Raw genomic sequence first — 26410 nt, 5'->3', positions numbered from 1 at the left:
AACCCTGGCCCACAGGGGTTGGGGGGTGAAGCTGTGTGCCCTCCCAGAAATAAGGCCCAGGGGGTGCCCCCGACCGCTGGAGAGAGAGGGCGTGAGAATAAGCAGATGGAGACGCAGGGCTTAGAAATCAGCTCACACCTGGCCTGGCACCATCACCACCTCATTTAATTGATCCTCACTGCACATTCCTCAAGGGAGAAGGCAATGGCAAGCCACTCCAGTACTCTTGCCTAGAAAACCCCATGGATGGAGGAGCCTGGTGGGCTGCAGTCCGTGGGGTCGCTAAGGGTCGGACACGACTGAGCGACTTCACTTTTTCACATTCCTCAGGCCCAACCTGGCTGCCCTGCTCGCCTTCATTGCACACAGGACTCTGGCCTACCGGGGGCTGGTTCCTCTGCAAGCGAGTCTTCGGGGATCTTCCTGCTCCACCCCTGCTGAGGCAGCACCTGGGGGGCCTCAGCCCCCCAAGCCCACTCCTCTGGGGGCTGGTACCGCAGACTCCAGCCACACCTACCTCCCAGCACCTGGCCGTGATCTGCGTGATTAGAAACCCGCCCCTCCCGGGCAATCACGCTCCATGGGAAGGGCCCCTGCTGGGGTTCTGGCGCCCCTATCCTTCAGGGGGTGGTGTTGGCCTGGCTGCCTGCCTGGACTGCCTGGTACACACTGAGGAGCGAGGAGAGGGTGCCCAGGAGGCCCACCAGCCACTGGGGGAAGCGGCCGGCCCACAGGACACCCGGGGGCAGCCAGTGCACTGCATTGGCCAGGTCCGCCAGGTTGCTCAGGAGGGTCAGTACCTCCGAGCAGATCTGGGTCTCCACGGTCCTCTGCTTGCCCCGGGTCAGCCGGCTGTGGGGGCAAAGGGCGGGGGAGGGGGCGCTCAGGGAAGGCCCGTTGTCCCCCGCCCACCCCCTCCCCCACTCCCTGCAGGGACAGGGCAAGGAGTGCTGGGGAGGGCAGAGGACCAGCAGGCTGCGACCGTCACATCCGCCAGAGGGAGCCCACAGTGAGAACCGGAGTCTCAGGTCTACGGGCGGGGGAGGGGTGCGCAGCTTCCGGGCCTGTGCTGGGCACCTGCTCTACCCTGCATTCTTTCCCAGGAGGAGATAGTGATTGACCTTGGTCCTCAGGACACTGACTCCACCTCGGATCATCCTCCCAGACCCGGGCCCAGCCATGAAGGCTCAGCCCTGGAGTCCCAGCTCTGCCACTTCCTGCCTAAGGACCCCCAGCTAGCCTCAGTTTCCTCATCTGTAAAAGGGCTCCCATCCCCCGGGGGGCCGCAGCGATGCCCCGGTACCTAGCACACATTAGCCCCCCACACCCACCCAGCAGAGCCTGCATGCATGGGGCAGGGCGGGGACTCTGAGCACCTCCTTGACTGAGCAGACCCCCAGCTTGCTGAAAGAAACCTAGGGGAACCGTGGATGACGTACCTGGTGAAGGCTTCCGGGGGGTTCCTCAGCCTGTGTCTCAGCTTCAGGACCATCCACAGAGACCTGCAACACCACACAGGATCGGGTGGGAGCAACTGGGTAGGGGGTCACCAGGTAAATGGGGTCTGGATGGGTGCAAAGCCTGTCCACTCCCTCCCTATACACACACACCCTGGACACTGGCTGGGCCTGTCTGAAGGGAGTCTGGACAACCTTCTGGGTCCCCAGGGCTGGATCTGCAAGCTGGGGAAGCAGCTACCAGATGGGTGTCCTCCAGTGCTCCCTCCAGCCTTTGCTCCCTGCAGCCTCGGCAGATGACTCTCCGGCACCCTGGGTTCTTAGGGACCCCTGGTCATGATGTTCAGTCGCTCAGCCGTGTCCGGCTCTTGGTAACCCCATGGGCTGCAGCACACCAGCCTTTTCTGTCCTTCAACAGCTCCTGGAGTTTGCTCAAACTTGTGTCCATTGAATCATGATGAGCACACACCAAATGCTCCCCAGCCCCCATACCCTTGCTCACACCAAATACAGAGAAACAATGGGAAAACTAGCTGCTCTAAAATGAATGGAGGACTTCCCTCGTGGTCCAGTGGTTAAGACTCTGCCTGCCAGTGCAGGGGACTCAAGTTCAATCCCTGTTCCGGGAAGATTCCGCATGCTGAGGGGCAGCCCAGCCCGTGAGCCAATTACTGAGCCCACATGCTGCAACTACTGAAGGCTTTATAGCACCTAAACCCTTTCTCCACAGGAGAAGCCGCTGCAGTGAGGCCCAACCACTGCAACTAGAGAGTAGCCCCCGAACAGCAACGAAGCCCCAGTGCAGCCATAAATATATGAAATTTTAAATAGATAAAAAGCACCCTAAAAGGTATTTAATACAAAATAAGATGAATGGAAGAACAGGCAGAGCATATTTACCCTAAAAATAGGATTTCTAGGGCAGTGGAAATACTTCAGTGGTGGATACATGTTATCATACGTTTGTCCAAACTCAAAGCACAACACAGAGCGTTTGTCCAAACTCAAAGCACAACACAGAGCGTGAACCCTGATGTAAACCATGGCCATGGGGTGATTATGCCATGTCAACGTCAGTTCATCGACTAACAAATGTCAGGCTGTGGTGCCATGTGGGTGGTGGGGAAGTCTGTGTGTGTGTGGCTGGTACGTGGGAAAACTCTGCTTCCGCTTCAGTTTTGCTGTGAACCCAAAACTGCTCTAAAAAATAGTCTATTTAAAAGAAAAAAAAAAATTAAGGGAAACAAGGCAGCCCTGAAAACAGGAACGGGAAGTCTCTTGGGGCTGCAGGTCACGGGCAGCCTCAGAAGAGGCTGTGGCCTCAGAGCACCCGGAGCCCAGCCTGGGCACCCTGAGTACATGGGGCGGGGGCAGTGCTGATAGAAAGACAGGGCCAGCTCCATAACAGCCGCTGAGACTGTGAGGGGAGCCACTGTGAGGGGAGCTGACGTCGAAGCGGAGCCGTGCCCCTGAACCAGGAGAGCAGAAACAAGTGAGAACGTGTCAGCGCAGCGTCTGAAACAAAGGCTGTTGGGACTGACACGTGTGCACTGCTGCCACTGCTGTTCAGTGGCTCAGTCGTGTCCGACTCCTTTTGACCCCATAGACTGTAGCCCGCCAGGCTCCTCTTCTCCAGGCAAGAATACTGCAGTGGGTGACCATTCTCTCCTCCAGGGAATCTTCCCGAGCCAGGGATCAAACCAGCATCTCCTTGGCAGGTGGATTCCTTACCACTGAGCCACCTGGGAAGCCCACTACTATGTATAAAGCAGATAACTAATAAGAACCTACTGTATAGCTAAGGAACTCAGTGCTCTGTGGTAGCCTAAATGGGAAGGAAATCCAAAACAGAGGGGGTCCATGTCTACACACAGCTGATTCGCTTTGCGATACAGCAGACACTAATACAACATTTTAAAGCAACTAAACAAAAAAAGAAGAGTTTTGTTTTTTAAATCAAACACTGGGGAAAATTACCAAAGTATAAAGAGAGACGGTCTCTGGGTTGGATAGTGGGTGACTTGAATCTTCCACTTTGGGGTCTGCTCATTTTCCAGACCGTCTACAGTAAACAAATCACTAGGGTGAGGGGGAGACAAGGACTACTGGATGTCAGTGTATGCCCAGGGACAGAAGATGAGGGCACTGGCCCCCAACCTCGAGGTCAGGGGCTGCCCCACATCCCTTCAGGGATCTAAGAGACCTTTGTCCCCAGGAAACAGGGGCACTGGAGGTCCTGCTTTGACCATGCTTTCTGGGCCAGGGGGCTCTGAACAAACCCACTCAGCAAATTGGCAGAGGGGAAGAAACCATTAAACCTTACGGTTTGCGGAAGCACGGAGCCAGTCTGGAAACTCCTGGCTGCTTCGTCTGAGGTTTGCTGATGACAATGCAAGCAGGACCCAGGGACTTGGGGAAAGGCAGCCACGCCAGCCACTTCTGTCCATGCCCCCCAAGTTATTTTCTTCTTCCTGGGTCTGGTAGGCACAGTCACGGGCTCCCCGCCCCCAGAGATTCCCACATCCTAGTCCCCAGGCGTATGATGTGAGTGTGTTCCCTTCCACAGCAAAAACCACTCTGCAGGCCTTCCCTGGTGGTGCATTGGGTAAGAGTCCACCTGGCAATGCGTGAGACACAGGTTCGATCCCTGGTCTGGGACAACCCCACATGCCTCAGAGCAACTAAGCCCTTGCGCCACAACTACTCAAGCTCTCATACCTAGAGCCCGGCAACAAGAGAAGCCACCGCACCTCAGAAGAGAAGCCTGCACACCTCAACAAAGAGGAGCCTCTGCTCGCCACAACTAGAGAAAGCCCGAGCACAGCAGCAAAGACCCAGCACAGCCAAAAATAAATGAATAAATTTTTTCAAAAAGGAATTTGCAGATGGAACTGAGTTAAGGGTGTGGACATCAGAGAAGATCTGGCGGGGGGTGGGGGGACGGTGTCGTCACAGGGGTCCTCAAAGGAGGGAGGAGGAGGCTCAGAGTCAGAGAAGGAGTTGTGACAAGAGATGCAGAAGTTGGAGTGACGGACACGCTTCAGAGATGGAGGGAGGGGCTGCAAGCCGAGGAATGCGGGCGCCTCCAGCAGCTGGAGGGCTTCCCGGGTGTTGCTAGTGGTAAAAGAACCTGCCCGCTCGTGTAGATGTAAGAGATGCGGGTTCGATCCCTGGGTCAGGAAGATTCCCCTGGAGGAAGGAGGACACAGCAACCCACTCCAGTGTTCTTGCCAGGAGAATGCCATGGACAGAGGAGCTTGGCGGGCTACAGTCCACAGAGTCGCACAGAGTTGAACACGACTGAAGCGACTTAGCACGCACACACACACGCACACTAGAAGCTGGGAAGGCCAAGAACAGACTCCCTCGGAGCCTCTAGGAAGAACACAGGCCTGCCCACGCTTGGATGTTAGCCCACTGAGAGCCACTTTGGACTTCTAACCTCCAAAACTGTTAAGATGATCGATTTGTGTTGCTTAAAGCTGCCAGAGTCGGACACGACTGAGTGATTGAACTGAAAGCTGCCAAGTTTGTGGGAATCCATTTCAGCAGCAGCAGGGGATGGATGCAATGAGGGATGACAAGAGGAGGAAAAGCAGGAGAGGCAAAGACAGCCCCACTCCCGCCCCTCCAGCACACCTGCCCACCTGCCCAGGCGATGTCAGGGGCTCCCTTCCAGTCTCCTGATGGGCAGCAACGCTGCTTACCTAGCAACCCCCAGGAGCAGGGAGAGGCCCCAGAGGGTGGTGCTCAGTGTCCACCACCGGGCAGAGTCCACATGGAGGATTTTGGCATCGGCGGCCCAGGCGACATGCTCACAGGGGTAGTAGAGCTGGTCGGCCAGGTTGCTCAGGATGGACACGCAGCGGACAAACACATCCTCCTCCTGCAGGAATGGAAGAGAGTGGGGGTTGGGCCTGGGGTGGGTGGGACCCACTGTGGGACCCACCCACTGTCCATTTCAGGGGCTCGGGCCATACCAGGGGGCAGTCACAGGGCAAAGTCCAGGCCAAGCAGGTTGGCTCATGGCTGGCACTGTGGGAGAAGAAAGGCCTGACTTCTCAGTGTGGTCAACCTCTGCCCAGTAGAGCGGCTGGTCTCAACTCCACCGCGCTGTGGGATCCCTGCACACGTGTGCTAAGCTGCTTCAGTCGTGTCCTCTTTGCGACCCCATGGACTGTAGCCCACCAGGCTCCTCAGTCTATGGGATTTCCCGGGGAAGAATATTGCAGTGGGTTGCCATTTCCTTCTCAAGGGGCCCTTCCTGACCCAGGGATCAAACAGATGTCTCCTGCGTCTCCTGCACCGGCAGGAAGATTCTTTACCACTGCACCTCCTGGGACGCCTCAGGGGATGCCTGGGGAGCTTCACAAACCCCCACTCAGCCCCCAGCCTCGGGTTCTGCCTCACCAAGGCTGAGGTGGGCCCTGGCACCAGGAATTTTTTTTTAAAGTTCCCGGATGATTCCTGTGAAGGACAATCTGGGATGCCCGGCATCAGGGCACTCCTAGTTCCTGTGTATGGGTCTCAGGCTCAGGACCCTGAGAGGGGGCAGGGGAGGGAGCCCCGCAGAGAACCCTGACCAGGCAGGGCGGCTGGCTGGCCTGCTGGGTTGCCACACACCCAGTGCCAGCTTGAAGCAGGCACAACGCTCACTGCAAAGTTTGGGTCACCTCCCCCAGATCAGACAGGGGTGAGCACCCAGCAAGGCAAGGCTGGTTAAGGCTGTAGGAGCCTCTTCCCTGGGCCCCAGCCCCCAGGGCCAGACCCCCTCCAGGCCTCCAAGTTGGCGCGGTCCCTGGCCAACTCCTTCACTTCCCAGCCTGTAACCGTGTCATCCTCGCTGCCTGCTGTGCCCTTCCCCTCCTGTCTTCCCTGTCTAGCCCTCTCCTTCCCGGTAGCTGGCTGTGGTCCTGCCTCTCTCTGGGTGATGAACCCCACTCCAGCTCCCCCATCCCATCTGGGACCTTCTGGGGTGTCCCGGCACACTTCATCCCTCTGTGAGGATGGGGGCTCACTCCACCGGTGTTTTCTGAGAAGCTGCAAGACCTGGGGCCCTATGCTGGGGAAGAGACAGGAGCAGAGGGCACTCAACCAAAGAGGGTTCTTGTTCTGACTAAGGGATATACGAGATGCACAGAGGCACCCCCCTCACCTAGGGACTCAGGGGAGTCTTCACAGAGGAGATGGTTGGGGGGACAGTGCAGGGAACATGCCCTCATCAAAGAGGAGGCTGGAGAGATGGGTGTCAACACAGAAGGAAGGCCCAGGCAAACCCTTGAGATTGGGGATAATCAGGCCATGGGCACTGGGGTGGGATGGGGGAGCATCTGAGCAAGTGAGTCTGGGAGGAGACCCCCCAGAGGGTCAGGGGAAGGGCAGGGCAGCCCAGGAAGGGGGCGTAACTTGGCCAGGCTGGCCCAGGGCAGCTTCTCAGCCCATCCCCTGGGAAAGCAAGATCACATTCCCTGCTGCCCCCTCCCCAGGTGAGGAGCATCACTCTAGACCCACAGGTGACATGATGAGGTTCTGCTGTATCTGAAAGATCTTATAAATAATCTACGTGTCCAACAGGGGACCAGTTCAGTAAGTCACCATCCGGCTATACATGTGTACCCTGAGGCCCTAAAGAAGGAAGGAGCTTCTTTTTGTTTTTGTTTTTTTTGCCAAGGCACATGGCTTGAAGGGATGTTAGTTCCCCAAACGGGGATTATACTCAGGCCCTCTGCAGTGAAGGGGCTTCTCAGGTGGCGCAGTGGTAAAGAATCTGCCTGCCAATGCAGGAGATGCAAAAGATGCCGATTAGATCGCTGGGCTGGGAAGATCCCCTGCAGGAGGAAATGGCAACTCACTCAAGTATTCTTGCCTGGAGAATCTCACAGACAGAGAAGCCTGGAGGGCTATAGTCCATGGGGGTCGCAAAGAGTTAGACACGACTGAGGGCGCACTCTTCTGCAGCAGTGAAAGTGCTGAGTCCTAACTGCTGGACCACCAGGGAATTCCCAGAAGGAGCTTATTTTGGACTGATATGGAATGACCTCCAAGTTGCACAGTTCCATGAAAAGAGCAAGTGGCAGATGAAAGTAAAAGTCATGTAACTATCGATGTAAGCAAAGCACAGGTGCAGGAAATCTCATTAAGGAAACACAAGAAGCTGACAGCAGTGGATGAAGGGTCAGGAAGAAGACTTTTTAATTACATAGTCTTTAGGAATGAGTTAATTTGTTTAACTGAAATTGAAATGAGAACATCTGATTGTCTCAAAAAAAAGTAAAATTGAAAAAATAATAAACTGCCCATACTGTTGCCTTTGTAAAGGCCAGTCCATAAGATGTCAACTTCCCAGGGTCCGCACCCCCTCCCTGGGGCCCCATGCACCCCCGTTACCTCTGCCCCTAGGCCGTACTGCTTAGTGTAGACAAACATGGCCGCGTCATCAAAGAGTCGCAGGACGATCCTGCAGTGGCTGAGCTGGGAGGACAGTGCCAACAGGCGTGTCCCCACTTCTGACCTGGCAGGACACTGTTCCACCAGGACCCCGCCCACCAGCTGGCAGCAGTAACTCAGCGTTCGGATCTGCGGGAAACCAGAAGAAGTCAGTAGGACTGAGCGTGATGGGCCCTGACCTGGCCTCAGGCCTTGGGGGGATCAAACAGGAGGAAGACTCTCAATCAAACTCCCAAAGGAAAGTTGAAAGATACTTGTAGGGGGGATACACGGAGACACACGACATCATTGTGCAAAAGGCTCTGTGAGATTGGGATTGACAGGTATACACTATTGATATTATGTGTAAAACAGATAACTGGGTGTGTTAGTCGCTCAGTCATGTCCGACTCTTTGAGACCCCATGGACTGCAGCCTGCTAGGCTCCTCTGTCCATGAGGATTCTCCAGGCAAGAATACTGGAGTGGGATGCCATTCCCTTCTCCACAGGATCTTCCCAACCCAGGGACTGAATCTCAATCTCCCATTTTACAGACAGATTCTTTGCCATCTGAGCCACTGGGGAAGCCCAAAACAGGTAACTAATGAAAGCCTACTGCATAGCTCAGGGAACTCCTGTCAGTTCTCTGTGGTGACCTGAATGAGAAGGAAGTCCTGGATGGAGAAGATATATGTATACGGATGGCTGATTCATTCTGCTGTACGGTAGAAACTAACACAACATTGTAAAGCTACTATATACTCCAATAAAAATTAATTTTTAAAAGAAAAGGCACGGTGGAGACTAAGGGCATTCTGGCTCATGTCAATGAATGGCACAGTCTTTGGAGACACGTGATGGGGATAAGAAAAAGAAACCCCCATTTCTTACCTCCTGGATCCTTTTTCCCAGCAGGCAGGAAAACTATTTGCATCTACCTTATTTGCATCTACCTGGCTGGACCAAAGTCCGTGGCTGGGTTGTGACTTAGGAAGGTGAGCAGGCCTCAACCCAGTGAACAAAAGGATAATTTGTTTGCATTACTTTAGTGAGAAGGAACCCAGTGGTGATTCCGGAATCAGTGGGTGATCTGGAGCATGGTGAACAGGGTCTGCTTCCCCACTCTTACATCTTTATTTCAACTGCTTTTCAGAAATTGCTTTTTCCTGTTGTTTTATGTATTATTTTTACTTGTAATTCCTTTTTGCACCTTTGTAATGGCAAAAACACTGCATTTTAAAAGTCCAGCTTTGTTGTTGTTGTTTAGTCGCCAAGTCGTCTTCCGACTCTTTTGCAAACCCATGGACTGTAGCCCACCAGACTCTTCTGTCCATGGGATTCCCAGGCAACAATACTGGAGTAGGGTGCCATTTCCTTCTCCAGGGGATTTAGAACCTGAATACTCAATCAGAGAGTATTTGCCTAGAACCTAAATGCCCAGCCACTGGTACAGTCCAGTACAACTGGAATGCCTACCTGTAAGAGATTTGAAGGAGGAAACAGACAGAGCTGGACTCCATCTTAGGCCAGGCTGCAAACATTAGGCTACATGCATGGTCATCCTCCCAGTGGACTCTGAACTTTGTGCCTGGTGTCTATAGAAATGGCATACCAATGGAAAACCAGAACCCCCCATAAAAGAGCCTCAGGACTTGTACTTGGACTCTCTGTGGCCTAAAAGAATATGCTAATTATCTCTGTGAACGAACAAAGTGGTAAATTCCATTATGTTTATCGAGATATGGCCACAGGCCTATTGATAAATGTCCACTGTTTATCTCGTCTTGTGACACATGGATCATGGGTTAACTTTGATCGTATCTCTCTTTTACCTTGTCCAGACTAGTCTCAAAGAATTTGGGGAGGTGAGTTTGAGCAGGTACACTTAGGGTATATAAGGTTTTCACAAAAACTGGTCAGGGTCCTTAGCTAAGAGGAAACTGCCTTGGGCCTGCCGGTGTAATAAACTGCACTCCACTATCTGCATTGTCCTTCTGAGTGAGTTTGTTCCCCGGAACGCATGGCTACAACAGATTGATAGGGATAAGCTCAGAGTCCGACCTCAGCAGCCTGGAAGAAACAATCTAAATAAATGCCCAATCTGAGTTGAGCAGAAGGTCAGAACCTAAACATCCAGCCACAGGGAAAGCAGTGCAAAATCTTATATCCCTATATTAGACTTTGACAACTAAGGGACTAACTACAGTGGCTTAGTCTGATCCTAAATGTCCAAACATGGGTTTGTTTGGCATGGGAATGTTTGGCCAGGCCAAACTGGCCAGAGTAACCTAAGTGCCCAACTTCAGGGGATTTAGTCAGAACCCAAACGTCCAGCCTTAAGGGGAGCCCTGCCACATCCCAAATCCTCATACGACACTGTTTGGGACCAAATTCAGTGGTCCGCTGGATTCAAATGTACAAACGTGAGGATCTGGCTGGTACTGTAAATGTCCAGTCGCTTGGGGTGGCGGGAAGAACCTACATGTCCACCGCTAGGGGACAGAGCATCTGCCGTGAGGGGATCCTGAGTGACCCCGCTCCCTCTCTGGCCTCAATGTCCTGGTCTCTGGGTTTTGGCCGGACTCCAGGACCTCTGGCCTCGCTCCACCCCAGCCTCACCAGGCGATCGCGACCCCTATAGGACTCCAGCGCCGACGCCAGATCGCTCAGGGCCACCATAGCGACTCCGCCGTGACAACACCGTGACGTCAGTTCGCCGCGCCAGGGGGCAGGCCCGGCGCGAGGCGGGTGCGTTCCTGGGAGCTTTATGCGCAGGCGCGGGCGCTACCCTTTGTCCGGGAGTCTGCCCTTTGTCTGCTTCTGGGAGTTTGCAGCTTTGGGACCTCTACTTGTGGTTTCTCCCGTCCCTGTGCACCTAGGTGGACGGTCTGAGCCCGCTACCCATGTTTTCAAAGTTAACCAGTTACACACACGCACACATAAGAATTCCAAGCAAAAGCACCAACCTGTTTGCTGTGGTCCAAGAAGAAAGTTTTCTAATTTTTCTGCTCACCCTTTCTGCGTTGTCGGGTTGTCTTTAGAGAGCATGGTTTGCTGTTATATCCCGTTCAGTTCAGTTCAGTCGCTCAGCCGTGTCCGACTCTCTGCGACCCCATGAAAAGGCAGTTTTAAAAAGTCAAGAAAACTTTGGGGAATTCCCTGGTAGCCTAGTGGTTGGGGCGCTCTGCTTGAACTACAAGGGGCGCGGGTTCCGTCCGTGTTCCCGCGTACCTGCGTGCTCAGTCGTCCGACTCTGCGGACCCCATGGACTCTAGCCCGCCAGGCTCCTCTCTCCGTGAGATTTTCCGGGCAAGAATACTGGAGTGGGTTGCCATGCCCTCCTCCAGGGAATCTTCCCAACCCAGGGGTCAAACCCGCATCTCCTGCATCTCTTGCATTGGGAGGCGGATTCTTTACCACTGAGCTACCAGGGAAGCCCAAGTTCCTGCATGCATGCATAAATAAACTAGTCCCCTTAAAAAAAAAGAAAAGAAATGCATGGAACAGGTCTAGAAGAATAGACAAGAATCTGATAACTGGAATATCCCCAAAGGATAACTGGGTGGCTGATGTTGACTGAAATAATAACGCAGACCATGAGAGTTGTGAGTTTTTCAGTTTTATTGGGGGGGGGGGGCGGTTGGGTTACCGAGGGTTATAACCCAAGAGGTCTCCGGAAGAGTTGAGCGGAAGGTCTGCATGTGTGCGATTTTGGAGAAGGTTATGTGTAATCACGCGTCCCACTGGAAAGTTGTTTCTGGTCACAAAGAGCAAATACTGCAGTTAATGATTTTAGTGCTTTTCTAAGTGTGGGAAGATGGACAAGAATCCAGACTCATAAAATTTTTTCCTGAAAACATCACTATCTGAAGGCCTGTCCTGTCAGTTTTCCAAGAGCAGAGAGCAACTCCTTTCAGATCCTCCACCTGGAACTCTTTTCAGGAGGTGTTAAAGGTCAGTGACCGCAGTGGACAATGACTCAATCCTTGTGGAGCCAGATGGCCAGCCATTAGTTATCACTGGGAAGAGATTAAATGTTCACCTTTGTACTGTTTCGTAGTCTTTGAATTTTGTGCCATCTGCATGGACTAGACGGAAAAAAAATCAAAGACATTAATTTTTGTTTGACTTAGTATGAATAGAATGTTAGATTTCTATTTTATATTCACCCAAAACTTTGATATAGTTCCATGTATTTTGGCATCTACTATTACTACTAAAAGTCTAGCAAGTTTATTATCTTAGTGATTTAAAAAATTTTTTTGAAAGAGGCTTGAAACTTCTAATCCAATTCTGAGAATATAGAGAAATACTATGCTGTAAAAAATCAAAGCACAGGGAATTAACATATGATACACTATTATTAACTAATACACAGATTTTGTTCAAATTTCACAAAATTTTGTGTTAGTGTGCATTTGTTTTCATACCTTATTCAAGATTCCACATTGTATTTAGTTACATTGAGCAGCTTCAGCTGCATGCAACAAATTCTGGTAAATTCTCTTTTCATTTTTATTCTATCACAAATATTTTCTAATTTTCCTTGTTACGGCTACTTAGATTCACTCATCATTTAAAATTGGACATTTAATTTCCAAATACATGGAGTTTCTAAAGTATCTTTGATATTAATTTCTCACTTTGATATTAATTTCTCACTTAAATGCTTTCTTCTCTGCAAACACCGTATGTTTTTTCAGTCTTCTAATTTTACTGAGGCTTTCAATGACTAAGTCAAAGATCTCTCTTGGTCAATGTCACATTGCAGTTAAAAATATATGATTTATTTTCAAATATCTTTTGATATTGATTTTCTTACATAATTCCACAGTGATGAGAGAACAAACAGGTTCTGTATAAATTCAGTACCTTTAGATCATGAAATTTTTGCACCTTGTTTTATGTCCCTGGATATGTTCCAGGGTCTCCTAGTTTATAGTCTATGGGAACTTGAACAGAATTTGTATCCTACTGTTGTGTGAAGATTGCATAAATCTTAATTATGTTGAATTGGTTTATAGTCCTTTTCAGGTCTGCTATATCCTTCTCTCTGCAACCCCATGGACTATACAGTCCATGGAATTCTCCAGACCAGAATACTGGAGTGGATAGCTGTTCCCTCTCCAGGGGATCTTCCCAACCCAGGGATTGAACCCAAGTCTCCTGCATTGCAGGCAGATACTTTACCAGCTGAGCCACAAGGGAAGCCCACTATATCCTTCTGCTGCTACTACTTCTCTATATATTCATTCTATTGACTTTTGAGAGTTTGATATGGGAACTCCAACTAAAAATCTTAATTTATCTACTTTAAAAAATAATTGTAAGATATAGTGAAACTATATGTATTGATAACCTTGTTCTATATTTTCCAAATCTCCCATAAATGTATTATACTTTCATAATTTCAAAAAAAAAAAGAGAGAAAAAATCAAAGCCATTCTTTCAAAGAGGTAACATAGCCTGTTTCCTTTATTTGTTTAAGGTTTATTTATTTTATTTGTTGGCTGCGCTAGGTCTTGTTGCTTTGCACAGGTCTTCTCGAGTTGTGGAGAGTGGGGACGACTCTTTGTTGCTGTGGGAGGGCTTCTTGCTGCTATGAATTCTCAGGTTGCCGAGCACGGGCTCTAGGGCACAGGTTCAGTAGTTGTGTCACATGGGCTTAGTTGCTCCGTTGTCATGTGGATCTTCCTGAACCTGGGATCAAACCTGTATCCCTTGCTTTGCAAGGCGGATTCTTAACTGCTGGACCATCACTGAAGCCCCCTTTGTTTCTTTTTAAATTGAGGTGAAATTCACCTAACTGAGAGCTCAGTTGGTAAAGAATCTGCCTGCAATTCAGGAGGCCCGGGTTCAATTTCTGGGTTAGGAAGATCGGCTGGAGAAGGGAACAACTACCCTCTCCAGTATTCTGGCCTGGAGAATTCCATGGACTGTATAGTTTGTGGGGTCGTAAAGGCTGAGCGACTTTCACACTCACTCACATAACAAAAAGTTCACCATTTTAAGATGTTCAATTCTGTGGCATTTAGTACATTCACGTGTCATGCAGATATCCCACCTTGATAGTTTTCAAATGTTTTCATCACCCTCAAAAGAAACCCTGTCACTCTTTCCTGTAGTCATACTATTCCCCCTCCCCCTAGTCTCTAGCAACCACCATCTGCTGCCTGTGTCTACTGATTTACCTATGCTGGACATTTCTTATAAATAGAATCATGTAATATGTGAACATTTGTGTCTGGCTTCTTTCACTGACCCTGTTTTTTAAGTTCTCCACGTTGTGCATGTCTCAATAGTACTTAATTCGTTTTGTGGCTGAATAATATTCCATGCTCTGACTACATCATAGTTTGATCTGCTCATTGGTTGATGGACACTTGGATTGTTTCTACCTCTTTTTGTTTGTTTGCTATACTGGGTCTTTGTTGCTGCTCGAGGCCTTTCTCTAGTTGCAACAAGCAGGGGCCACTCTAGTTGCAGTGCAATGGCTCCTCACTGCAGTGGCCTCTCTTGTTTCAGAGCACCGGTTCTAGGGCAAGCGGGCTTTAGTAACTGTAGCACGCCGCTCAGTAGTTGCGGCTCAAGGGCTTCGTTGCCCCTAAGCGTGTTGCCCTTTGGAATCTTCCTGGACCAGGGATTGAACTCTTGTCCTTTGCATTGGCAGGCAGTTTCCTAAACACTGGACGTCCAGGGAAGCCTCGCTTCCACCTTTTGACTCTTGTGAACAGTGCTGCTGTGAACATGGTGTATGTGTACTTGTTCTAGTCCCTGCTTTCAGTTCCTACCTACGAGTAGAATTGCTGGGCCATTCTACTGTGTTTGACTTTTTAAAAAAATATTTGTTTATTTGGCTGTGCCGGGTCTTAGTTGTGGCACGCAAACTCTTAGTTGCAGCATGTGAGATATTGTTCCCTGACAAAGGATCGAACTTGGGCCCCCATGCATTGGGAATGCAGTCTTAGCCACTGGACCACCGGGAGAAGTCCCCATGTTTGACTTGATGAGGAACCACTAGACCATTTTTCACAATTGGCTGCACCATTTTACATTCCCACCCACAATGCACAAGGGTTCCAATGTCTCCACATTCTTGCCAACACTTGGACTATTCATTTTAATAATACATTTTATTTAACCCAACGTGCAAAAATATTGTCATGCCAGCTTGGGATCCGTCCAGACTAATGTGCACACATTATACCCGCTAACCTTCTCACCTCCATTCTCTTCTCATAGTTCATTGGCTTTCTTTGTCCTCTTCTTAGTCAACTCAGGAAATTCCTCTACATACATTCCTCCTTTGCAAGATTGCATCTGCTCTGCTATTTTTCCCAAGGCTAAAATATCAAGGAAAGATAAGTTGGCTTACCAGTAAGGAGACACCCAAGAGCACACCTCCTGCTGACTCTGAAGTGGTATCTCACTGTGATTTTGTTTTGCATCACTAATGATGCTGACTGATTTCCTTTTTTTAAGAAAAAAATACATTTCCTCCTGATTTAGACACATATTACTCATCCAGCCTGATTCACTCATATCCAACCATGTTGCCTTTCTCCTGTTCCTTGAAGTTGCAGCTCACACCTGCCTCAGGACTTTTGCACACACGGTTGACGCTGCCTGGAAGGCTTTCCTTCCAGATACTAGTCTGGCTCTCTCCCACACTTCCTTTTCAGATATACTCAAATGTCATTCTCCTCTGGGACCACACACACGTACCCCGAGGCACTTCCTGCCCATATTTCTTGCTACCTTTTCTTTTTAGCTTGTAACACGTCTTAACATGACTGTGTGTGTTACTTCTTCTTTTTCCTTCTTTAATATGGCTGTGCCAGGTGTTAGTTGTGACACGTGGGATCTTCAATCTTCACTGCGGGGTGTGGGATTTTTAGTTGCAGCAGGTGGGACCTACTTCTCTGACCAGGAATCAAACCCGGGCCCCTTCATTGACAGCATGGAGTTTTAGCCACTGGACCAACAGAGAAATCCCTGTGTTGCTCCTTAACCTGCGTGTGCGTGCTCAGTCACTCAGTTATGTACAATTCTTTGAGACCCCGTGGACTGTAGCCACCCAGGCTCCTCTGTCCATGGGATTCTCCAGGCAAGAATACTGGAGTGGGTTGCCATGCCCTCCTCCAGGGGATCTTCCTGACCCAGGGATTGAACCCACATCTCTTATTTCTCCTGCATTGGCAGGAGGGTTCTTTACCACTAGCACCACCTGGGAAGCCCCCGATATGCTGCAACTGAAAAAATATCCCACATGCCTCAGCGAAGATCAAAAATCCTACAACTAAGACCCAGAGCAGCCAAATTTATAAATATTTAAACACACGCACACTGCAGAAAAAATCGAAGCCAAGCCCAAGGCATACAAAGGGAAGGAGACCTCGGGCTGCAGAGTGGCCGGATCCCTTCTCCTGAGCCTGTACTGTCCCCATGGTCCTTGTAACAGCACACCGCATTTCTCTGATGCCTACTGTGCACCGAGCCCTGTTCTAGGCACCAAAGAGACAGCAGTGAGCCTGGCAGGCAGCCCAGGCCTCCCAGTGTCCATCACCGTCTGGTTAGGGCTCAGCTTGACCTTTGGGAAAGTGACAGGGGCTTGTCTGGCATTCACGGCTGGCCTTGCGGTTGCTAGGAGCTGGCCTGGAGCTCGCTTGCAGTCGGGCGCTGGTGTTCTCCTACCGGACACAGATAATTTCACAGGACGCCTACATCAGGCAAGGCCACTGTGACCATGGTGGAACAAGACAAAACAAGCCCGCTCCATCATGCTGTCTGAACACAGACAAAACATGAACACTGTCTAAATCATTACAGCAACCAGATGTGTCCCAGCTAATCTGAATGACTCTGAGTCTTTGCCAATCGCCACTTTTTTTTTCTTTAAAAAACTATTTTATTATTTATTTGGTTGCCTTGGGTTTTAGATCCTGCATTCAGGATCTTTCATTGTAGAACGCAGGCTTAGTTGCCTTGCAGCATGTGGGATCTTAGTTTCCTGACCATATTCAGTTCCTCCATAAGAGCATTACTTCTCCCCCTTGCTTTAAGACAGCGTACAGAGCCTACCCACTCCTGCATCCTCCTTTTCCAGGCAGGCAGAGAAAATGTATTTTTGCATCACTCTGTGGCTCAACTATAAAGAATCCGTCTGCCAATGCAGGAGATGCAGGTTGGATCCTGAGTCAGGAAGATAAACTGAAGGAGGAAATGGCAATGCTCTCCAATATTCTTGCCTGGGAAATCCCATGGACAGAGGAGCCTGGCGGGCTACAGTCCATGGGGTTGCAAAGAGTCAGACACAACTGAGCGACTGAACATGCACACACGGCTGGACCAAAGCCCTCAGCAGGACCCTGGGATGGGGACCAAGTGATGGAACCTCAACCCGGTGGGCAAAACAACACTTTGGTTACATTTAGTGAAAAGGAATTCATTCAGTATATAAGTCCTGGAGTTTGAATTCAAAGTACAGGGATGACAGACCACACATACACACACACACACACACACAAAACTGTATTATAAACATAAAACCCAACAATACACCAGATGTTAGTTGCGGCAGACCCTAGAAGAAATGATAGTGAGGTGATGCCAAACAGGTGTGGGCTAAGGCTACTGGAATAACCACGTTGCAAAAGAAATGCATCAAGAACTGCTATGTTATACACCTTCAACTCACACAACGCTACATGTCAACTATACTGGAAGAGAGAAAGAGGGAAGGAGTGAGGAAGGAGGGGGGATGGAGGAAAGAAGGGAGGGAGGAAGGAAGAAAAAGGAGAAAAAGGATGGAAGGAAGCTGTCATTCAGTAGGTGGTCTGGGGCAGCGTGAAAGAGTCACCACCCTTACATTTTTATTTCATGTGTTTTTTTTTTAAGAAATTGCTTTTTCCTTTAAATTTTTTATATTGTGGTGAAATATACTTAAAACTGACCATTTTAATCATCTTTACGTGTTCAGTGGCATTAAGGGCACTCAGACTGTTGTACAACCATCCCCACCGTCCACCTCCAGAACTTTTTCTTCTCCCCAAACTGAAACTCTGTCCACATGAAACATCAGTTTCCCATTCCCCACCCCATTCCAAGGGGGTTTTAAAATATATTATTTATATTTTTCCGGACATTAAAAAAAAAAAAGAAAAGTCAATAGGACTTCCCTGACAGGCCAGTGGTTAAGACTCTGTGCTCCCAGTGAAGGGAGCGTGGGTTTAATTGCTGGTCTGATGCTGGGAAAGATTGAGGGCAGGAGGAAAAGGGGGCGACAGAGGATGAGATGGTTTGATGGCACCATCGACTAAATGGACATGAGTTTGAGCAAACTCTGGGAGATGGTAAAGGACAGGGAAGCCTGGTGTGCTGCAGTCCACGGGGTCGCAGAGACACGACTGAGTGACTGAACAACAAACTGGGAACTAAGATCCCATATGCCATGCTACACAGCCAATAAATAAATAAATAAAAAGAAAGTCAAATTTCCAACCAGTAAAAGCATCCAACACACAGCAAAGTCCCACATATTGTAATTTCCATGGAAGCACTGAAAACAAAGCCCAGATCCATGACATGCATTGTACCTGCTGCTTCAAGTAACAAGCTCTGTGTGTTCAAATACATGTGTGTTCCTGGTGGTCTTGAGGCTGAAGGCGGGAAGCACAGATGTCTTTAAGGCTACACTGGAGGTCTGTGAGCCCTGGAGTGGCATTAAGAGGTATGGTCACTCAGAGAGTTTGGCCCATCCTGTGCAGATAAGTGTTAGAAAGCTGATGAGAAATAAAACCTGGGGAAATGGTGATAATGCATTCAGGTGGCCTCTGGCATCAAATCCTCCCCCACTGAAGAAGTGGCTGCCATCTCCAGCCCCATTTTCCAGATGACAAAAATGAGTCTTTGAGAAGGCAAGTCACAGGCCAGGCTCCCTCGAGCTCTGGGAGGGGGGAGAGGATCCTCTGTTCTTGCTCCTGATTTTTCTCCTGGTTGCCCCCAGAGTTGCTGAGGGACCCTTATGACAGCATCGTCCCAGGCAGCTTATTGGGTCACAATGGGCAGGGCCAGACCACACTTGGATGAATCCCCAGATGGAACATCTGAGCATCCTCTGGAAGACCAGGGACTGAGGGAGTCTTGAGGGTCATACCCATGCCAAATGCATCTTCTAAGACTCACTAGCCCCATGCACCCCCTCGAGGTAGGTGCACTCTCTTCAACCCTGATCAGGAAACAAAATGAAGCTCACAGGAGCCCAGTTAATTATTCCAAGGTGACCTGGCTAGTCATTTCAGTCATCAGATTCTCCCACCAACTATTTGAAAGCTTCTCAATCTTCAACTATTTCAGGTGCTGAAATGATCAGGAAAAAACACAAAACACTGTGGTTTCATTTAAAAACAAAACCCTGATGTGTGTTTTCTGACGAGATTGATGTGAACCAATAGTTGTGGGCTGGGACAGTCTGGGAGGGCTTCCTGAAGGAGGTGATGCTGAGTGAGCCAGGGGTGTTGGTGGTATCCAAGGATCTGGTCTCTGAGGGTCAAAGACGGGTGAGGGAGACATCTCAGCTCTGAGCAAAAGCCAGAAAGTCTTGGTAGGCTAAGTGGCGTGCTGAGAGTCCAGAGTTAAAGGTCAGAGAAATGAGTAAGAGGTGTGTAAAATGCAGACAGTTGGAAGACAGAACAGTCAGGGCCTGGGACAACTGCTGAGGGCAGGAAGACCAGTGAGGAGAGGAGTATGGCAGAGACGGGACAGTGGCCAGAGCTAGGAAGTGACAGAAGTGGGCTCCCAGGCATGAAGGAGGGGAGGGCCATGGTCTTCACAACTGACTGAGAGTGAAGAGAGTGGGTTCCAGTAGCAAACTGGTGAATGCAGTGGTTAATTCTGAGCTCTTCCTATCTTTCTGCAGTGGCCGCAGGGCCTTTGTACCTGCTGTTTCTTCTGCCCAGAACGTTATTCAGTTCAGTTCAGTTCAGTTCAGTCGCTCAGTCGTGTCAGACTCTTTGTGACCCCATGAACCAAAGCACGCCAGGCCTCCCTGTCCATCACCAACTCCCGGAGTTCACTCAAACTCATGTCCATCGAGTCGGTGATGCCATCCAGCCATCTCATCCTCTGTCGTCCCCGTCTCCTCCTGCCCCCAATCCCTCCCAGCATCAGAGTCTTTTCCAGTGAGTCAACTCATCGCATAAGGTGGCCAAAGTATTGGAGTCTCAGCTTCAGCATCAGTCCTTCCAATGAACACCCAGGATTGATCTCCTTTAGAATGGACTGGTTGGATCTCCTTGCAGTCCAAGGGACTCTCAAGAGTCTTCTCCAGCACCACAGTTCAAAAGCATCAATTCTTCGGCGATCAGCTTTCTTCACAGTCCAACTCTCACATCCATACATGACCACGGGAAAAACCATGCCCCCCCAATACCCAAATGCCCCACTGCCCCTCTTTCCAGGTCTTTGCTCAACTATCATCTTAGTGATGCTTTCCCTATTTTTAAATTTATTTATTTATTTATGACTGCACTGGGTCCTCGTTGCTGTACGTGGGCTTTCTCTAATTGTGGCAAGCAAGCGGCTACTCTTCATTGAGTGTGTTTCTCAATGCGGTGGCTTCTCTTGTGCATGGGCTCCTAGAGTGTGGGCTTTGGTAGCTGTGGCTCCCACGGGCTTAATTGATCTGCATCATATGGAATCTTCCCAGACCAGGGATCGAACCCATGTTTCCTGCAATGGCAGGTGGATTCTTATCCACTATACCGCCAAGGAATGTCTTTTCAAAACAACAAGGCTTCTAGCCCAAACCCTATCCTTTACGCCACGTGACTTTTTCCCCCCAAGGCACTTATCACCTTGTAACTTACTCTGCAGTTGATGTGATTACATTTATTCGTTATTGTATGTTCCCGTTACCATCTCCACAAAGGTGGGGCTCTAGGTCTGTTGATGAACCCTCTCCGGGAGCCTAGAACACTCTAAATGCCAAATAAGTGATTATTTCTATCTGTACTTTCCCTGCGGGCAGGCAAAGGGGCTACACCTGTTTCTTTTGGGCGGGGGTGAGAGCCGCACCACAGGGCTTGCGGGATCTCAGTTCCCCGATCAGGATTGAACCCTGGTCCCTGGAAGTGAAAGCGAGGAGTCCTGACCACTGGACCGCCAGTAAAATCCTTAAACCTGTTACTTACAAAGTCTCCAACCAACCCCGAGCCCACCGGGGGACCTGCTCATTCCTGTCTCCGCCTCCTTGCAGGTGGCACCTCCCTCCGCTATGGCCGCGGGCGCCCCGCTGCCGTGCCCAGTGTCCCGGCTGGACTTCCTCAAGGCCTGGCACTTCGCGCTGGGGCCGGACCCGCGGCTGCACGTGGACGCCAAGCAGTCCACATCGCACCGGGACTTTCCCGCCTACTCGAGCTCTACCCGTGGGCCGCTGTGCCAGCCGCCGCCCCGCGCATCCCTCTTTCAAAAGGATGCGCGCTGGGCGGGCCAGGAACGTCTGTCGGAGACACGCTGCGCCTATGAGCCCCCGCCACCAATGCTGTTGAGGGAGCAGGAGCGGGAACTGGCGCGGGAGCGCACACTCGCCATGCAAGCCAGTCACCTGCACGTGCACGCGGAAGCGCGCGCCCGCACCGGCCTCTCCACCGCGCGCGCCGACTACGGCTGGCTAGAGCCGCCGGAGCGCGCTCGCGAACAGACCCGCGGCGCGCGCCTCATCTTCGACCGCGACTCGCTGCCGTCCGGCGACCGAGCCAAGCTGCGCATCCCGCCCACTACGTACCGGGAGTTCTTCCCGCTCCACGACCTTTGCCTGAAGCCCCGCGAGCCTGCCTGCCGCCTCTGTGAGTGCGCTCCCGGGTGCCCTAGGCAATTTAACCTACACACTTATTCTCACGGCGAACCCCAGTGGACACCTGCCAGTGTCTGATGATCGTCTTTTTAAGGCTTTACGACAGGAAGGAGAGAATACTACTGTCGGGAGTTGATGGAGGCCAGGGATGCTACTAAACATCTTACCACGCATGGGGAGCTCCCCACAGTAAAGAATTATCCGGGTGTTGGCTTCCCTGGTGGCTCAGTTGTTTAAGAATCTGCCTGCCAATCCAGGAGACCCGGGTTCGATCCCTGGGTCAGAAAGATACCCTAGAGAAGGGAATTGCAACCCACTCCAGCATTCTTGCCTGGAAAACCCTATGGAGAGAGGAGCCTGGTGGGCTACTGTCCATGAAGTCGCAAAGAGTGGGACACAACCGAGAGATTAATACTTTCACTTTTACATCAAATGTCAACAGTGCAGAGGCTGAGAAACCCTGGAACCTCCTTGAGCCTCAGTTTCTGCATCCACAGAATGGGTAATCTCCTGAAGCTCTCCAGGGTGCTTTGCTTTGGGCAGAGTCATGAAGCTGGTTTGGGGTTAAACAAATCTGCTAAGTGTCCTCCACCTGCACCATCCAGCCCTGCCACCTCAGTAGTTGTGTGACTCTGAGGAAAACAACCTCTTCCAGTCTCAGGTTACTCATCTGGAAAGTGGGTGCAGCAACCAGTTTTATAGTTACTGGTGAAGCCAAAAGAGCCCCGAGTGCAGGACGTGCCTGCTAGATAGCAACAAAGGGTCGCTGTCATTTGTATGATTTTTCCAATTCTGTGACTCAGAGGAACATATAGCTTGTGCGATCTCACCTCCCGACCAGAGACTGAACCTGGGTCACAGCAGTGACAACCTGGAATCCTAACCACTAGGCCATCAGGGAACTCCCTTGTTGTCATTTAAAATATATATTTATTTATTTGGCTGTACTGGGTCTTAGTTTTGGCCCGCAGGATCTTTGATCTTCGTTGTGGCATGTGGGGTCTAGTTCCCTGACCAGAGATCAAATGAACCCAGGCCCCCTGCATTGGGAGTCACCCCATGGACTGTAGCCTGCCAGACTCCTCTTCCCGTGGGATTCTCCAAGGCAAGAATACTGGAGTGGTTCTTCAGGGAATGAACCCAGAGATCCAACCTGCTTCTCCTGCATTGAAGGTGGACTCTCTACCACTGAACCACCAGGGAAGCCCATGGAAGTCCCTACTTCTTATTATTTTTTATGTTTTCCAGATAGGCCTTTGGCTAAGCTAGTCTGGACTGCCCACCTGCCCTTCCCAGGCAAGGAATAGAATCCCAGTGGTCCTGAAGCTGCCAAGAATTGATCCCATTCTCTCTCCTTTTGCTCATCCTCAGGTGGGCCCATTCCCCTACAGTGGGAGCACAAGAGACAGGATGACAACACCTCCTACCAGAGACAGTTCCAGGCCCTGCCAGGCCCACCTGCCTTGCCGTGTAAGAGGGTAAATTGAGACCGGGCCGGTGCTGCGGGTGGGGGTCAGGGGGAGGAGCAGCGATGGGGGCTGGGTGGTCCTTCCCTCCCCTCTCCTGTCCACCCACAGGCCTCCTCCAGCATAGAACTGGGAGACTTCAAGACTGGCTACAGGCCCACGTGCACGGAGCAGAAACAAGCCTATGGGCCTCTGGATCTGCCCCCAGACAGGTACAGAGGAACCATGGCCTTTTCTACCAAGACAGGGTGAAAGGGCTCTCAGCGATATGTGGTGTGGGTCACCCAAGTCTCTAGGGCCAACACTGTGCCCTTGAAGTCTCCATCACCCACAGGCAAGGCCCACTACTGTCCCAGATCACTCACAGTTAGCACCCCACAGCTTGGCCACTGGGGAGCCTGTCCCTCCCTCCCTTTTCCTGGGAGTTGTAAGGGCCCAGATCAGATGGATCCACCTCCTGCTTCCCGTCCCCTTACCTGCAGGTATGACAAGGCCCAGGCCTCAGCCCACATCCACTGTGTGAACATCCGTCCTGGCGATGGCCTCTTCCACGACAGGACCACCAAGGGGGAACACTTTTATGCCCGGGAGCCAGGTGAGATCCGGCTGCCTGCCCTGTCCCCTCACTCCCACAGCAGCCACCCAGGGTTGCTCAGGACCTACTCTGCCACTGGCAGAACCTTTCCTTCTTCACCACGACCAGACTCCGGAGTCACATATCCTGGAAGGAAACGGGTGTCCCGGTCTGGGGAGCCTCACCACCTCCACACACTTCTTCTACCGTCAGGTCAGCAGGAAGGCGAAAGGCTGCCGGGCGAGTCAGGGAGACGGGCTTTCCTCTGCTTCCCAGAGTGAATAATGACAAGTGCAAACGCCCTGAGGTGTGAGAGAGCTGGACATGTGTACAGGGATCTCCTGGATCTACTTGCGGGGTGTAGGGCGAGCCCCTCAACCACTTCACACCTCAGTGGTTGTCTGTAAACTTGAGATAACAGGACCAATTCCCAGCGCCATCACGTGGGCCCCAGAGAGAGTGTGAGCAGTCCAAGGTCACACAGCTCCCGCTTTTGAGCTTCATCCCCGGCCTTGGGACATCCATGACGAGGGGAGCTTCCCAGATGCCCTGTGGTCCTTACAGCCGCTGCGAGCGAGAGAGCCAGTCAGCCGCCACGTGCCTCATGAGACATTGCAGAGTCACATAACCCTAGGGGAGCCGTCGCTGCTTGGACAGTTCTTCCAGACCTCCATGGGCACGGACTATTTACCCCATGGGATGCCAAAGCCGCCGAAAGCGCCCAACCTCCACCTGCAGCGTAGCAACCTGCCAGAGGGCACCGGTGGTGAGCGAGGCCCCGCCCACCTTGGGAAGCCCCGCCCTACCCCTGCCACCTCTGTGGTCCCGTCCCCGGTCAATCCCACCTCGCCCACTGCCTGCCTCTGGCTCCGCCTCCTGAAGGGTTAGATCTCACGCCCTGGGCCAAGATTCCCAGCTTTGACCCTGAACAACCCCATGCCCTCGTCATCGTGACTCTCATCAACCCCCTCCATCCTTGCATGACTCCGCCCCTCTGGTATGGCTCCTCTCCTCTCCATATCCACCCTCTTAGGACTCTTAGCCCTCCTCCTCCTCTGCAATACGCTGGCTCCGCCCCTTGACCAGCTAGTCCACTCTTCCTGTCCCCCCACCAGCCCCTCACCCCGGATCTTCTCCCCTTGCCCCGCCCCTGGCCACCTCAGCACCGCCCCCGCCCGCCCCCCCCCCACCCGCCTCCCCTGACAACTTCAGCGGGAATCCAGGCGTCGCCCTTGAGCCCTTGCTGCATCCTTAGTCTACCACGTCCTTTCCCCCTGGGCTCTGCCTTTCCTCCCTCAGCCCCGCAGCTCAGCCACCCCACCCAAATCTCCAGATGTAGAATTTTTAACCATGAGCCGGAAGATGCTGAAGCCACACGGAATAGCTCCAGCCTCTGTGACCGAGGAGATGCTACAGCGGGTGAGGGAGGAGGAGAGGGTATCTCCTTAACCAGGTAACCTCTCAGATCAGAATTAGTCTCACATCTGCTCAGGGTCAGAATTCCCTGGTGACTCAGATGGTAAAGAATCTGCCTGCAAGGCAGGAGACATGGGTTCGATTCCTGGGTTGGGAAGATCCCCTGGAGGATGGCATGGCAACCCACTCCAGTATTCTTGCCTGGAGAATGCCATGGACAGAGGAGCCTGGTGGGTAACAGTCCATGGGGTCACAAAGAGTGACTAACACTTTCGCTTCACTGCTTAGGGTCACTCTAGGGTCACCCAAGGCTCAGGGGCCCATCACAGTCCGTTCAGGGGCAACTGTGGTGAGCCACAGTTACATTCCAAGCTGAGGGTGAGCTCAGAATCACCTAAAGTCAGCAAGGCCGTGGGGTCTCTCCCGGGGCCTGCACTGGTTTCTCTTCAGCTTCTCATCTAGTTCCTGTGTCACTCCAACCTTTTGCCCACCTCTCCACCAGTCATGGACCAAACCGGGCTGAGTCTCTCCCCACACTTTTATGTTCCCAGGGTAGGCTGGGTGGGTCAGCCGCCTCCAGGCTGCCCTGCCAGGCTTCCCCACCCTGACTCCACAGTGCAAGTATAGCCACTTGGAGCCCCCGCTGGGTCAACAGCGCTTCTTCTCAACCCTAAACAAGGATGAATTTACCTTCAAGTACCAGGGCCCAGCAGTGCTAAGATGGGACGACTTCCAGGAGAGTCACTTGCCCCTGGGCTCTCTTCATCAGTGGGGCTGTGGGGCTCAGAAAGTGGACCCTCAGGCCCCCCAGACCCCTATCTATCCATGTCCTAGCCAGCAATAAACAGTGCTTTGGCAACCCTTGCATGCATGTGTGCTCAAGTCGTGTCTGACTCTGTGCAACCCCATGGACTGTAGCCCATCAGGCTCCTCTGTCCATGGAATTTTCCAGGCAAGGATACTGGAGTGGATTGCCATGCCCTCCTCCAGGAGATAGGGAGCTTACGGGATGAAGGGTGGAGGTCGGGGAGAATGTACAAGAGAGAATGACTCCAGGGAGAAGCCCTTTTGCAGACCCTGGGTGTTGTCCCACTCTGGGCAGGGAGGCCTTCCCAGTTTGTGCAAAGGCTTAGTGGTTGGACTCATGTAAGGAGTTTAGGTGCTGTCACAAGCTCTGAATGATATGGGTGAATGAGGCAGTGTCATGAGGCTGAGATC

General features: G+C 51.5%; 2 protein-coding genes across 3 annotated transcripts; one reads left to right on the top strand and one right to left on the bottom strand.

The window, feature by feature from the left end:
- Positions 1–143: 143 nt before the first annotated feature.
- Positions 144–10596, bottom strand: PEX11G (peroxisomal biogenesis factor 11 gamma). The gene is made up of 5 exons (XM_055428953.2): positions 10504–10596; positions 7845–8033; positions 5165–5343; positions 1440–1502; positions 144–852 (listed from the first exon to the last, which is right to left on the bottom strand). The coding sequence occupies exons 1-5, from the start codon at positions 10561–10563 to the stop codon at positions 621–623; spliced, it is 723 nt and encodes a 240-aa protein (XP_055284928.2). The 5' UTR covers positions 10564–10596; the 3' UTR covers positions 144–620.
- Positions 10597–21124: 10528 nt separating this feature from the next.
- On the top strand, positions 21125–26036 carry SAXO5 (stabilizer of axonemal microtubules 5). Of its 2 annotated transcripts, none has more exons than XM_088838977.1 (8): positions 21125–21728; positions 23108–23214; positions 23314–23414; positions 23685–23797; positions 23880–23989; positions 24341–24542; positions 25089–25195; positions 25809–26036. In XM_088838977.1, the coding sequence occupies exons 1-8, from the start codon at positions 21158–21160 to the stop codon at positions 26034–26036; spliced, it is 1539 nt and encodes a 512-aa protein (XP_088695103.1). In that variant the 5' UTR covers positions 21125–21157. The 2 variants fall into 2 exon arrangements, with proteins under 2 accessions (XP_088695103.1, XP_055284920.2); XM_055428945.2 differs by having other exon boundaries at positions 21140–21728; positions 25110–25195.
- Positions 26037–26410: the final 374 nt, after the last annotated feature.

The sequence above is a fragment of the Moschus berezovskii genome, chromosome 8 (assembly GCF_049115385.1).
Source record: "Moschus berezovskii isolate FMDL1 chromosome 8, NW_MosBer_1.0, whole genome shotgun sequence".
Classification (NCBI taxonomy): domain Eukaryota; kingdom Metazoa; phylum Chordata; class Mammalia; order Artiodactyla; family Moschidae; genus Moschus; species Moschus berezovskii.
The sequence above is the reverse complement of the archived record's forward strand: the minus strand, read 5'-3'. Positions and strand labels throughout refer to the sequence as shown.